Genomic DNA, 14,729 nt, shown 5'->3' with positions numbered 1-14,729 from the left:
AAAAGAAGTTTGGACAGTTAGAATTCTACCTAATTTGCACAAGTTATACTAGATAAAAGGAAATGTCCAAGGACTGATCTTGGAAAATATTCATCTCACCACAAAAGCGCATTTTTCTAGCTCAAGTACATCAGCTTCCATAACAAGAAAGCCTCATCTGTAATATTACTGACATTTTTTTTCCAGAGAAAGAACAATATAGTTAGGAGCTGAATGTGAATTTTCTCCCCTCTGATAGATATGCACAAAGGAATTTGTATGACTATAAGTCCTTTAGTTAGCCCGAATACAAATCACGTTCAAAGTAAAATCAGACAAGGCATTAGTTTTTAATTTATTTTCCCACTTGAATTGCAAGATTTGCTTGCAGTAGTTAATTGTAAATAGTTTTAAGATTCCTGGTAGGTCCCCAAACCATGCGTGACTAACACAATAAGAATTGTAAAATATTGGCTACTAAACCTATCCAATGTTTCATACAGTTTTTGAATGTTTGTTTCTAGGGATATTTTGGCTAGATCACTAAAATTCTTGGAATCTAAAAGTCATGTTTTCTCTCACAGTAGCTGCTGCTCAGTGTAAGTGTTACGGCACTGCAAGGCACACTTAACAAAGCTCAAAATTTTAATACATTGCAGGGCTCATCCAAATTACAAAGCCTGTTTGAAAAATCTGCTTGTGCATGTGCATATCCTGTCACTTACAAAGCTAACAGTTGCTATCATGATTATCTGAATTTGTTACTGAGCTGTGTAGCATTCTGATTCTCCCTCTATATTCAAGTAAATATCTTTTAAATTCAGAGAGCGAAAAGTCATTATTTAGATTAATGTATTATAATATTGAGCTCTGAAGGTTGACAGGAAAGTGCTTCCAATATTTTCATATCATGACTGTAGAAAATGAATTAATTATGTCATGAGTTTAGTTTTAGCTATCCTCTTTCTGCATTCATTTTATATAAATTACATTTTGAATGGATTCCGACGAGTTATAGCAAAGAAAATCATCCAAACTAATCTTAAGTCTTTATGGTTCTTGTTTATGATGATTAATTTATCTTGTAACCTTTTAAATAATAGTTGGCTAAAAATGGTGGAGTGGGGAAATGCAGATGAATTTTAGACATTTTCCAGTTGTCTTGAAGGCAATGGCTGTTGACACATCAGTGTTTTTTAGTGTTCAGCTGCCATTTACTGCACGTTTCTTTGGAATGCATTGCAAAATCCAGTAATGTGTGAGCCAGGCTAGTGGCACAATGATGCGTAATTACCTCTTTCATGAAAACTGACTTCTTGATGCATAGGTTTAAAAATGCATAAATTGAGATACCATAGCTCTTATTCCCAGGGTATATTTAGTGTGCTGAATGGTTACTCTTTCTGTGATGTTATTTCAGTTATCCCTAAATGTTTGGGTTTCCTCAGGTGTGAGGACATGGTAGATGTGCGACGGCTAAAGATGCTTCAAATGGTACAGTTATTTAAATGTGAAGAAGATGCTGCTCAGGTAAGGACTGGCTATAGAACTTCACAGTTCTGCTATTTTCAGAGATGTTTGTTGGTTGAACTGTGTGAAATAGTCCTTAAATGTGTATGGAATAAACATGATTGTGCTTTTGTGATGGCATGACGCTTCCAGATATTGAGGGCTCGTATAATGTGGCTACCATATAGCTCTTCACCCAGGCTGTGTCTTGGTACTAAATGCAAACTTTTCTCTATGATGAATCTAATTTAATTGGCAGTCTTGATTATGACATTTCTGACTGTTGTATGATTTATGTAATCATACGTCAGGTTTTATCTTAATCTAAATTAAAATGCCTGAATTACAACTCTCTTTTTCTAGAGCCATACAGGAACCATCAAACCACTTCTGCAAATATTATGCTGACAAATGCTTTTTTCAATTTTAAAGTATATTTTTCTCTTTTAATTCTTTTAAATTTAAGTCTTTTGTTTTTAATTACTTCAGAGTATTCACAAAGAGTAAAAGGTTATGGCAATGAATAAAAATAACAGTTTGGAAATTGGGGTTATATACAGAATAGTGATTTAGTTGAGACCTTTTCTGATTTTTTAAATGCAGAGCGATTTAAATTTGGCTCGGTGTACTTGATGATTTTCTTTTTAATCCGCTTTAAAGCCAGTTTCTATTCGTTTAATTTACTTCTCTTTTTAAGGCAGTAGAATGGTTAAGTGAACTGTTGGATGCTCTGCTTAAGACCCACATCAGATTGGGAGATGATGCTCAAGAAACCAGAGTTTTGTTGGAAAAGCATCGAAAGTTTTTTGATGTTGCACAGGTGAGTGGTGGATTATCTTCATTCTAGAAACTCACTTTTTGCATAGCTACAGGCAGCTTTTAGCTGTACTTGGTGTAAATTTGGGGGACAATAGTAGAGTTTCCACTGTTAACTGTTTTTGTAGTTTGCATCCATGCTTGCATAGGGAAATACTGATAGCCGAAATCAGTGATTAGATTTAGAAAGATTTTAAAGCTGCAGTACCCATACTGATGCTGACAGTCTTATGACCTTTGTCGGTTCTGATAGGCACAGGAAATGCAGAGCATAAAAGAAGTTTGATGTTGATAAAAATGGGAGATGTCTGAGACAGTTTTCCTAATGAATTCTGAAGTGATTGCAACGAATGTAGCAAAAATATGGGCCAGCCATCTGGCATTTTGGTAAAGCTGTGCATTACAGTGCAAGAGATGTGGGTTTCATGTTTGTTTCCAGGATATAGGTAAATGGAGATTGAGGCACTACATTGTATCTCAAAAGCAACTCTCACATAGATGCAGAGACTCCTGATGGGCATTAAAAAACAACAACCAAAAAACCCAGAAATATAGCTATCTGCTTGGTGAACTAATTATTCACACAATTTGTAGATGATGTATTTCACTGGACTAGATCAGTTCAAGCGTGCTTTGTGGAATTACATCTAAGAGAATTCATCTCTTGCAGGTTTGTCTGTATTGTTACATATTGTCTGTTCTGAAGCTAAAATTAGAATTTTACATGTACTCTGTTTTTTCTTTGCAGAGTACTTATGATTATGGGAGACAGTTACTACAGGCTACAGTTGTACTGTGCCAGTCTCTGCGATGCACTTCTAGGTCCTCAGGAGACACACTTCCGAGACTAAACAGAGTATGGAAACAGTTTACAATAACTTCTGAAGAGAGAGTACACAGGTTGGAAATGGCTATTGCATTTCATTCAAATGCTGAAAAGGTGAGTTGTTTTAGGAAGAAAAACTAGTTCTCTTTTAGTTGAAGTAAAATGAAAAATAAACATGTAAATTAAATCCTGCTGTGTATTTATTGGACTACAATCAAATTCTGCTTATTTTGCTTTCTCCATTTTTAGAACAAAATTAAATAGCATTTTCTACATTGAAAATATATTTTATAGTTCAGCTGTTTGAAATGTAAAATAAATCCCATAAAACTGTCAAAAATGTAAATCATTGTCTCTTCCATTTGATTATCCTAGTCACTTAGCTTTAAATTACTTACGATTGGAACATATTGACACAAGAGGGCTGTATAATCAACAATAATACCTAAGAGAGAAAAGACAGTCTTTGTGGTTAAGGTACTGGACTAGGAGCCAGAACAACTTGGCTCACTTCCTGGCTCTGATGCTGACTTTTTGGACAGGCGGGGGATAGAGGGGGGTTATTGTTAGGAGTACTCTGTGTTGGTATTGTCTTTATCATAAAAGTAAGTGTCCCACGACTGTCCCCTATGGGGTATTAGTTGTGGTCACAGAGAAGAGCGTGTGTAGCCTACCATAAAGTTGTGAGGAATAACTGCCCTTGCATTAGCTACTGCAGGACTAGCTGGGGGCACTCAAATGCATGAGTTCCAGAAAATGTTAGTTTGTGATTAAGGAAAAGGCAAATTAATTCTTCAGAACGTACAGGTTATGATGATTTGGGGAATATGGGTTGTTGGTGCTGTATCATACAGCAAATGCATGAATGTACATTATCGCTTTTATACCACTGTTTTTAGAAAAAAAATTGATGGCGAGGATCTTAAAATCTATTTATCTCCAGTGCACACATCATCATGGTATATGGTAGTCAATATAGGACACAGTGAATGCATAAATTCAAATTGATATTGAAGCACAGTCTTGTTGTAGAGTTAATCCATATATTCCTGACTTCCAATAATTTTTTTCTTAGTTAGAAATCATTTTGGATTTAAGGGTATTGGGAAGCTCAGGAGATTGGTAATGGGCTACCAAGTCTTGTGGCTGTGCTATCAATTCAGATCAAATCTAGGTCAGTAGTGTCTGAAAGCTATTCAAATCTGATGATAAATGGTAAGAGTTGGTAAATGATGTGACTGTCTCAGTCCAGCTCTTAATGGAGAGTTGTCCATATCACAAAAACTCTTTCATAATTGGAAATAATTCACTGACACATTTGTAGGCAGTCTAAGTAGAAAGAAGTGAATGGATATGCAGAGAATTAGCTTCTCACCCATAAAGGTAGGTAGTCTTCCTACAACTATGTTGTGGTATATTGGTGGGACAGTGTGAAGAACCCTGCACTGCTACTGCCCATATGCTTCACCAATTCAATTGATAAATCAGGACTTCAACATTGCCAGTCTGGTGGCAGACCTTTTACAAGCACCCCTTTTGCTCAAACTTTACCAAAAGAGGAAAAGGATGACTTTGGATTTAGGTGAAAATATAGTTAAGTCCTGACATTAGGTCCAGATCCAGTGTAGCAATTTGTGTGGTCCTGTGTTTTAACCCTTTCACACCTGTTGAACTTTGCACTAGTGTGTAGAGTCTGAAAAACTGGTTGGAGTTCTCAGGAATAATTTGAGTGGCTCCTTTATTATTCATGTGCTTGTATTTCAAATTGCTGCTTGGCTTGTTGGCTGATATGAGTTATTTTTGTATGCATTTGAATTAGTTGTTGGAATACCTGGTGGTGAGTTGTGGTTAAATTTTATTTATTTATTCATTTATGTATTTGGAACTTCTTAACAGTAATGTAAAATGTATTGGCACACAGTGCAGCAGCACAGACTATCTTGTCAAGGTGGGTTAGTCATTTGTGTTAGATTTTTCTGAGTGTACTTGGATTGTTACAAATTGGTCTTACATAAATGTGTACATGAAGATGCACTAACTGTGCTGGTGAATGTCTCTGCAGAAGCTTGATACTGTCCACTCTCTCTTTTGTTTTACATTTTCGTGGTGTTTGTTACAGATTTTGCAAGAATTTCCAGAGCAGCCTGAAGCCATTCATGAAATGGAGCAATTGGATGAAATTGAAGCAGTTGGGAAATCACTGTTGGACAGATTAACAGTGCCTGTAGTGTATCCTGATGGGTATGGAACATGTTATTGTAATACTTTCTCAATATGCTTTTGTGACAGTTTGGCAGTGGTATGATTAGAACATTTAGTGTTTAAATTGTTCATATTTATAAATTATCTGAAAAGCAGAGTGTACAGTGAGGTGGCAAAATTTGCAGAGGATACAAAATTACGCAAAACAGTTGTGTCCAAAGCTGATTACAAAGTGTTACAAAGGGATCTCAATGAACTGGGTGACTGGACAACAAAATGGCAGATGAAATTCAGTGCAAAGTAATGTAAGGTAATTGCAACTATAGATAAAAAATTATGGGGTTTCAATTAGCTATTATTACTCAAGAAAGGCATCTTGGAGTCATCACGAATAGATATCTATAAACATCTGTTCAATGTGGAGCAGTAGCTAACGGAATGTAAGGAACCATTATGACATGGATAGATAAGACAGAAAATACCATAATGCCACTGTATAAATCCATAAGACGCCCATGCCTTGAACACTGTGCAGTTCTGGTTGCTCCATCTCAAAAAAGATGTATAAGGATTGGAAAAAGTACAGCAAAGAGCAACAAAAATGACTGGGGTGTGAAACAGCTTCCATATGAAGAGAGATTAAAAAGTCTGGGACCGTTCATCTCAGAAAAGGGATTAAGGGGTATATGGTAGAGGTCTATAAAATCATGAATATTATGGAAAAAGTGAATAGGGAAGTGTTGTTTACCCATCTATGGAACACAAAAACTATGGGTCTCCCGATGAAATTAATAGGCAGGAGGTTTAAAGCAAACAAAAGGAAGTACTCCTTCACACAATGCACTGTCAACCTGTGAAATTCATTGCCATGGGATGTTGCTCACCGCCAAAAGTATAACTGGGTTCAAAAAAGAATTAGATATGTTCTTGGAGGATAGGTCCATCAATGGATATTAGCCAAGATGGTCAGGGACACCCTTCCATGTTCTGGGTGTCCCTAAACTTCCAACTGCCAAAAGCTGGGACTGGATGACAGCTGGTGGATCACTCACTGGTTTGTTCATTCCCTTTGAAGTATCTGGCACCAGCCACTGTCAGAAGACAGGATACTGGCTAAATGGACCATTGGTATGACCCAGTATGGCTGTTCTTACGTGCTTAAATACCAATGTAATGAACTGCTATCAGGATTTTTTTCTCATTAGTAGAAAAGGGGGCAGTTCCACTCCATAGCTAGCCGATGGGGGGGGAAAAAAGCAATAGAAATAATCTGCCCATTGCTTTCAACTGTATTATTTATTTTCATGCACTCCATCAACACAAGGCACTCATACTTTGAACTACAGGCTTTGGAGCTTGAGTGAGATGTTCTCCCTCTGAGTAGTGCTGCTGAGTAAGCAGGTAGCCACATTCTGCACCAGCCAAAGTTTTCAAATTGTCTTCAGGTGCAGCTCCAGTTAGACACTGCTGCAATAGAAATACAGAAAAGCATGCATGGTTCTTGCTTATGTAAGGCCTGGCTCTTCCCAGTGAGCTCACTGTTTATCTTTCGTGAACGCTTAAAATTCACCAATTATTTTTTAAACATGTCTTAATTTCTTTGTGAAATTTCCATTTCACATACTGAAAACTGGTGAAATGAGTTATCTGAAACAAGACCCAGTTGCTGGTCAGTCAGGGTTTTCCTCCAGGGATGATTGTAACCAGAAATCAAAACAATGGGCCAATGGGAGCTTTGGGGGAGGTACCCGCAGGGGAGGGCAGCACACTGAGCTCTCTGCCTCCCCCTCCCCGAGGGGCCACAGGGACGTGGTGCCGGCTGCTTGTGGGAGCAGTGCAGGGCCAGGGCAGGCAGGGAGCCTGTCTTAGCCCCACTGCGTGCCGCTGCCATCCTGGAGCCACTCCAGGTAAGTGGTGCCTGGCCGGAGTCCACACCCTGAATCCCTCCTGCACCCCAAACCTCAACCCCCTCTCCTGAGCCCCTTCCTGCACCCCAACCCCCTGTCCTGAGCCCCTTCCTGCACACTGCACGCCCTCCCACACTCCGCACCTCCCGCACCCCAACCCCCTGCCCCAGCCCTACATTCATGGCCCCTGCATTCAATTTCCCCACCCAGATGTGGCCCTCAGGCCAAAAAGTTTGGACACCCCTGCATTATAGAGTAGACAAGTATGCTTTTTGAAGAACTGCTCTGATTTCTGTTCCTGAGAAGCAATCTTACCTTTGGTTCGAGCAATTGCTGTTTAGTTTGTATCTTGTTAATGAGCCTTTGTCCATTTCTGGGAATGGAATATCTTTCTTACATGGAAATGGTGTTTTTCTGATAAACTGGGTCCATCTGTAATGCCTCACATGTAGTTGCTATTTTGAGGGGTTATAGTGGTGCTAGTATTTTTTTAATAGTCCCTTCTCTGAAATGTCACCTCTTTTTAAGGACAGTCAGGTTTTTTATTGTGCTTTGCACTTTTCTGGATAAATTACTGTAAGGGACATTTGTCAACTTACAAATCGTACTTCTGTCTGAACAGTTTTTATCTTCTCTTCTTACTTGCAACACAACTGATTGCTGTAGTTAAAAGAGATGAGAGGAAAAAATATTTTTCTCAATTTTTTTCAGTTTACTTTGTGCATTTGACATTTTTGGTATAGCAGCTTCTCTGTTCCTGGTATAGTTGTCAGTAAAGTATTTCTTCTATAGGTCTTTTCCATGGCAAGAATGGAGAAAAAGCTTTTTTTTTTTTTTTTTTTTTTTTTTGAGAGCAAGGGACTATGGTTGAAAAACCACAAGAATTGACAGATGGACTCAGGGGCAAGTGTACTACCTGAAACCGCTTTTAACTCATTTTTTAAAGGTGATTAGATTTGAAGTTGACAGTGTCTCTATATGATTGAGTGTGCCATCCCTTTCTTTAACCAGTTTCACTCTAACTTCCTCTACCTCCTAGCCTGTAAGTACCGTCTGTTTGTTCCTGCAAGTTCAGCTTTCATGGCTAGGGAAGGTAACAGCAGTCTCAGGACAGCCAGTTGTGGTGCTGCAATGTCATTGATCACTTGTGTCTGTTGCTATATGATGAAATCAAAATCCCATTACTAAGACAATGACTTTGTCAATCCGAGAAGTAGCATTTACATAAGAAAAACTTCATATTCTTTTAGCATAAACTAAATTAATTAAATGGACAGTTTTCTTTTCTTGTAGCTATAAGGAGATATGTAATGTATTTGTGTAAGTTGTTGATATATTATGAATTTGCATAGCACATTTTGGGTGTTACTGCAATACAAATAACCTTTTTACTGTGTTGTAACATTTATTAAACAAACATTTGCCTTGCTGACTATTTGGACATTAAGGTAAAAACGCCAATAACAATTACACATTTTTAAAAAATGGATTTGGTCCTCAGAAGTGCCAGATTGGCCATCCTGCAGCTACAGAACAGAGCAAATGTAGCACAGGGAGTGGGAAAGCAAACTTACGTTGACCTGCTAACATGCTTCATAGCTGTTCTGAAGGGACTGCTTTGGTGAATGAGTGGATGGCTCGGTCTCCCTATTCATTCTGTCCTGGGTTTATTTTCTGATCAGTCATAGCAAAATAACAATTTAGGGTCTGCTCTAAGGCCTACTGAAGTTGGTGTTTAAAATTACAAGCAGAAAAGAACCTCTATTTCTATGCTGTTTGAAGTTTTCAGGATTTTATTTGTATTCACATGAGAATTCTAGTACAGTTTTACCTTTCTGTGTTTGTGTTTGTTTTTTAGTACTGAGCAGTACTTTGGGAGCCCAAGTGACATGGCTTCCACAGCAGAACACATTAGAGAGAAGATGAAGCTACTTAGCCTGAAAAAGCAGCAGCTGAGACAACCAGAAGCGACTACCCCAGAGAGCTAATAGACTGGACCCTTATCTACCAGCTCAGAATAAGATTTCAGTTTGTAACCCAGCATGTCGTCTGAATATTACAGCATTTAACATAATGCATTTCATAGCCATTATAAAAGCCTCATCTTTTTCAAAGTAAACATTGCTCCTCAACATCATAACACTGTACATCTGCCAAGCCATAATTATTTAACATGCTATGAAACCATAGATTTCAAGTATCTTATCAAAAGGAACTGTAAACCTTGCACTGAAAAATTGCTGTAAAGCTTTACCCTGACCTGTCAGTTGCTTCTTAGTTAAACAGCTGACATAAGCTTTGAATGGTGCTAATCAGAATGTAGAAATTCCACCTATGAAACAGTAGCTCTCTTTACCACCACCCCCCCCCAGTGATGTAGTATTTTTAGGCTGTAGGTAAGCTACCTGTTTGCGTAGACAGTGGTGACCCTATCATTTTAATTTGTAATACTTTAAAAATGACCATTTCTGTTGTGCCAATATGCAACCTGCCCATCAAATCTTTGATATATCAGATTCATTAAACAGATGTTTTCCTATTTGTATTGATATGTATTAAAAGCTGATTGTGCTTAATAAAAACCATCTTTTAAAAATCTGATACAAATTGGTGGTTCTGATTTATCTTCCCAAATGCGAATACTATGTTCGTTACATACTCAAAGTTGGTAAAACCACATTTTTACGAAGTCCGTATCATTCTTCTTAAGGGTCACATTATGGTACCCTTCATAGCTGAGTAGTGCCTTTCTTTAGGAGTCGTTCCACTGATGTCAGTGGAACTACGCCTGGCTCAAGCTAGGAGGGTATTAAAATCTGGCCCTCAATGACTGGGTTTTTTTATTTGTTTTTAAACCAGGAAAAGTCAGCAGTGCACAATAGCAAACTGTTACGTGCACAAGACAGAGGACAAAACATTAACAAGGATGGTCCTATAAACTCTGTTGTTGTTCATGGTTGGTAGGTGTTTTCTGTGTTTCATTTATGATCTTTTGACACCTATAATGGGAGAGGATGGTCTATGCCCTTTGGATTGAAGATGTTGAACGGTGTGGACTCTAGACACCTTCACTATTGCTTCTCGGTGGTTGAAGACTTTCATTTCATTAGAAGTGGTCAATATGAAATTCCCAAACAGTTTAAAACCATTAAAAACAAGATTTATTAAGAATAGGAAATCAGATTAAAAGAAAATTAAACTCTATGCATAATTTGGCTAGCCTTTCACCCTGCAAAAACTAATCCAGATACATACCATTCATGTCCATACAGGAAAGTGAAGTCTCACATTTCCAGAGTATGCATCCTTTCTCCCATCTGATCCTTTTTGAAACCAGCATGTCAAAAAGTCAGCTTGCTGCTTTAGGTTTCCTGTGTCATCTTTCCCACTTACTTGACTCATAGTACTGCTGTACTTTTTTGGATTTCTTTGATGTACTTGATTTCAAAGTGTGTGTCTGCAGAAAGAAGAGCATTAGGCTGTCTCTTTTGGCTTTTTCTCCAAATAAATTTATCATTGTAATGGTTGGATTGGCTACACCATCAGTTGGCTACACAGTTGGCTACACCTGGGAGGGAGGGGGTTCCATAAATCTTTCATAATTTAAAAAGTTCCTTGAAAGTTAGGTATATATATATTAAGTTCATCATCACTTAAACCCTACTCAGTGAGCTCTCTGCCTTCCTTCTAGACTAAGGCCCATGCTTTCTCATGTTAATAATGGTCCTGGCTAGAAGCTTCAAGCTAAATCTATCTTGTCTGCCTTTGAGGAGATGGTTCACTTTTTCCATGTAATTCTCTAAACTTCATTTAGCTCCATATCAAATGTGAGTTAATGATAAAGAGCAGCTTGTCAAGAAGGAAACCAATTTAAATTTCAAATTTTGAGGGGTTTCTAAATAGTAAATATATATTTCTTTAAAAAGCTTTTAAAAACCCCACTTTATATTCTTTAAAAGAAACTGATCCTCAATGTAACTTGTTTACTAATTATTTGTCACTTTCAACTTTGGCAAATAACTTCTTCATGGAGTGAAGGTAATTATCTAAAAATTGGGGCTTTTTTAAATTACTGTATTCAAAGTGAACTGTTTACATCTAGTTCAAATTGTGAATAAATAAATAGTGATTTCTCATTACAGCAAATGGCAAATCATGTCTCAAAGTACTTTGGCAAGAAATAAGAATCTTTTACAGTGTATGAATATATAATATACTACTGCATCTAACTTATTTTTACAGTATATTTATGTAATGTTATTTTAAAATAAGGTTTACAGTACTTTACAGTATAAATGCTCATTTTAAAGGTTTCTTTAATATTACAATAACCAATTTTAAGTAAGGTTGAATTGTTTGATTCTAAGCAATGAGAATGTGGTTGTTATGTTCTGGTTAATTTTTGGGATGAGAGAACTTTACTTGGGAAGAGCAAACAGAATGAACGGTATTTAACACAAGACACAAACATGAAATTAAATCAAGCCATTAATAAGCACAAAGTCTCCACTTTCACAAAAGTTGTTTATAAAATCTTATTTGTTGAAGACCATAAATAAGGGGCTGCAGCATAAAATCCTGGGAGAATGCTAGTGTTCAAAACAGTAGATTTGCTTGTTATAAACTAAGGCTATTTGCATATTTGTGTTCTACTTGGTGGCTCAATTACGTACTCTAATACAGGGCAGTTTGTAACCATGTGGTGCGTCCAGCTGACTGCAATGCTGTTCATATGAGATACATACATAATAACTAAGACGTGTTCCCTGCCCCATAGCCTCTGCACATGTAGCTTTTGGCTACTGCTATGAAGACTGTCATGGCTACAGGAATGAAGATTAAGTTGTGCCCAGCTGCAACAGGACACAAGCCAAGGATTGCCAAAGCACATTGGCGCTCTGACCACACCCCCTTTCCTTTGGTCCAGTCCCTGACATGGCCTCTGTGCTATGCTAGCTCTGTGTCACAGAGGGAAATCCCTCTTTAGTTCTATAGCATAGAACATCTAGAATGGGGAAAGGTGGGAATCTGCCCCTGTATCTTTTGTAAGAAGAAATGGCTATAGTTTCTCAGTTCCAATTGCATAAGTGCCAGTTGTCTCTACAAATCCTTCCTTCCTATCAATGCTCTTGAGCTCAACTGTTACATCTAAAGGTTTAATTTAATATAATTTTTTTAAAGCTTTTATTGAATTTAGCTAATTGGGAACATTTTCATGATGGCTTGGTATTAATTATATCTATTTCTGGTGATATTGTGCTACTGGACTCTACAAATGTATAGCCCTTAGCACTACCCAAGAGGATGGGACCTTATACATGGGAATCTTGAAGGATACAACTGTGTTTAAACAATCTGTGTTGTAACTTGTCTGTTACTGGAAGCTTTTCGGCCACAATAAGAAAGGGTTAACAAAGTAGTTAGATCTCCTTACTCTCATTCAAAGAACAAGCCAGAGGGGAGCAGACAAGGTCTCAATCCATGCACACAACAACTGCAACAGCAAACAGATGTGAACTCCAGGGCTACCAAGAGTGAGTGACCTCTTTTTTTAGATGATCAAGTCTCCCAGAGTTAAAATAAATCCCTCCAGTCATTTAACTGGTTTATGATGTCTCTGGGAAAACACTTGTTGTCCCTTGTAAAAGAGGCAAATCCTGGAACAGAAAATACACAAATAGAAAGGCGAAGAGTTAAGATGTCACAGCCGTTCCACTTCTTCACAAGTACTGTGAATCCTATCAGATCGATTTTCCTCATTGTTACGTTGCTAGCATAGGTTCTTAAAACATCACTCTCCGGTGGGTAACATTCTGGTGTGACTTCACCCTGGAACCTAAATCTGGTGTTTAAAAATTTAACTGATCCATCATTTGAACCATTATGCTATATGTCTCTCTAACTTCCTATATCTTTGCTATTGATACTTAATTAGCCCCATCTCCATAGTACCAGATGCCTTTCTGTCAATCTGTTCCATCTTGTATTTAGCTGTGACTCTCTAGTTACCTTTTCCAGACCTGAAGAAGAGCTCTGAAACTTGAAAGCTTGTCTCTTCCACCCATGGAATTTGACCCAATAAAAGGTATTGCCTCATTTATCTTGTCTATCTTTTCTCTGTTAATGTTACTTTTCATTTCACAGGGTAAGGAAGGGGGGAGACAGCACTGAAATACTCCAAAGTTCCATTGCATATAGAAAAGCAAAGGGCATTTTAATAAGTCTTAAGTTTGGATGCTGGGAATGAGGTTCTTTGGGTGTGTGTGGGGGGTTGGGGGGAAGTAGGGCACTACATAAGAAAAAAAAAGTACTCAGGTAATTTACTGCAACTCTGAACTGAGGCACTGTAAGGCATTATTCCTCACTGCATGTGTAATAAAGCATTTCTGGTAATATACGGTACCGTTTTGTTTCCAGTGCAAAGGCATCAACAAAATGTTGGATGTACAAGGTATATGATGGGCCTGATGCTTTGATGACCCAACTGTCACCATGTCCCTCGCTCTTAAAATTTTTCATCTGCTCCTATGGAATCACCTGTGTATCATATTGAAAATATATTAAAGTATATTGTGCAGGTATCTTCAAAATCGTGCAGACTTGTGGAACCATTTTTTTTAAATTGCTAAATAGGTTTCCTATATTTCTATCTTTCTATATAAAGAAAAAAACTTTGATATACTTCAACAGTTTTGTAGGCAATTTATGTCATATAGTCTACTATTAATATTAGATCATACCTGTGGGAACACCTAACACTATTGGTGCGGTACAGATATGAGTGACTCTGAATACCACAGCTCCTTCTGACTTCTTATAATCAGACATCTGTGCTTAAGAACTCTGAGCAGACTCAAGGTAAATGTTCTTAGTTTCCAACAGTCAGTGTATGATGTTCTTCCTTTTTGAGGTTGAGCTGGGAAGAGATTTCCATGAAGTTTCAGTTACAAAACATAAACAGTAGGGATATTGAGTGCCTTTGACAACTGCTTTACACAGTTCGCAAAAACTTTGTTTTTTCTTATGGCAGTACAGTCTTTCTTTCTTTTTTTTAACGACATCCAAGAACACAGGCATACACTGACTTGAGACTTGTATCTGAGTCTTCCATGCTATAATCAGACGTGACTGCCACATAGGTACACTGAGTAAATGAGAATGTAACTTGAAGAGCTCCGACAATGGCTCTTAGATTAGAACACACATCCTCATAAGCAGCTGTCATGTATTTAGTACAGAGTCGGCTATAATGTCTCATTACAGTAAGATGCTGAGGAGCACATGAGCTTCAACTGCATGTAAGTCAATAGGAGTTTGGCATGTTTTAGGACTAAAATACTTTACTCAGTCATTTTCTTCCATATTGATCTAAACCATTACTCAGGTAACCTGAATCCCAAGGATCTCTTAAACATTTATTAATAATTCCTGAATATAGAATACTTTAGTGAGGTGGAGGCCAGAGAAAGATGTCTCAGCTGTTTTATTCA

The 14,729-nt window shown here is 37.6% G+C and overlaps 1 protein-coding gene across 9 annotated transcripts in view; it reads left to right on the top strand.

Moving 5' to 3' along the window:
- SESTD1 (SEC14 and spectrin domain containing 1) overlaps positions 1-9,846 on the top strand; it is a 122,680-nt gene extending 112,834 nt beyond the window's left edge. For all 9 annotated transcript variants that reach the window (XM_048869551.2, XM_048869555.2, XM_048869553.2 and 6 more), the window contains 5 exons: positions 1,428-1,509; positions 2,186-2,308; positions 3,053-3,244; positions 5,250-5,371; positions 9,098-9,846. In XM_048869551.2, coding sequence (XP_048725508.1) covers positions 1,428-1,509; positions 2,186-2,308; positions 3,053-3,244; positions 5,250-5,371; positions 9,098-9,227 — 649 coding nt within the window. In that variant the 3' untranslated portion in view covers positions 9,228-9,846. The remainder of the gene's footprint in view (positions 1-1,427; positions 1,510-2,185; positions 2,309-3,052; positions 3,245-5,249; positions 5,372-9,097) is intronic.
- The last annotated feature ends 4,883 nt before the right edge of the window (positions 9,847-14,729 follow it).

The sequence above is a fragment of the Caretta caretta genome, chromosome 11 (genome assembly GCF_965140235.1).
Source record: "Caretta caretta isolate rCarCar2 chromosome 11, rCarCar1.hap1, whole genome shotgun sequence".
Lineage (NCBI taxonomy): Eukaryota > Metazoa > Chordata > Testudines > Cheloniidae > Caretta > Caretta caretta.
The sequence above is the reverse complement of the archived record's forward strand: the minus strand, read 5'-3'. Positions and strand labels throughout refer to the sequence as shown.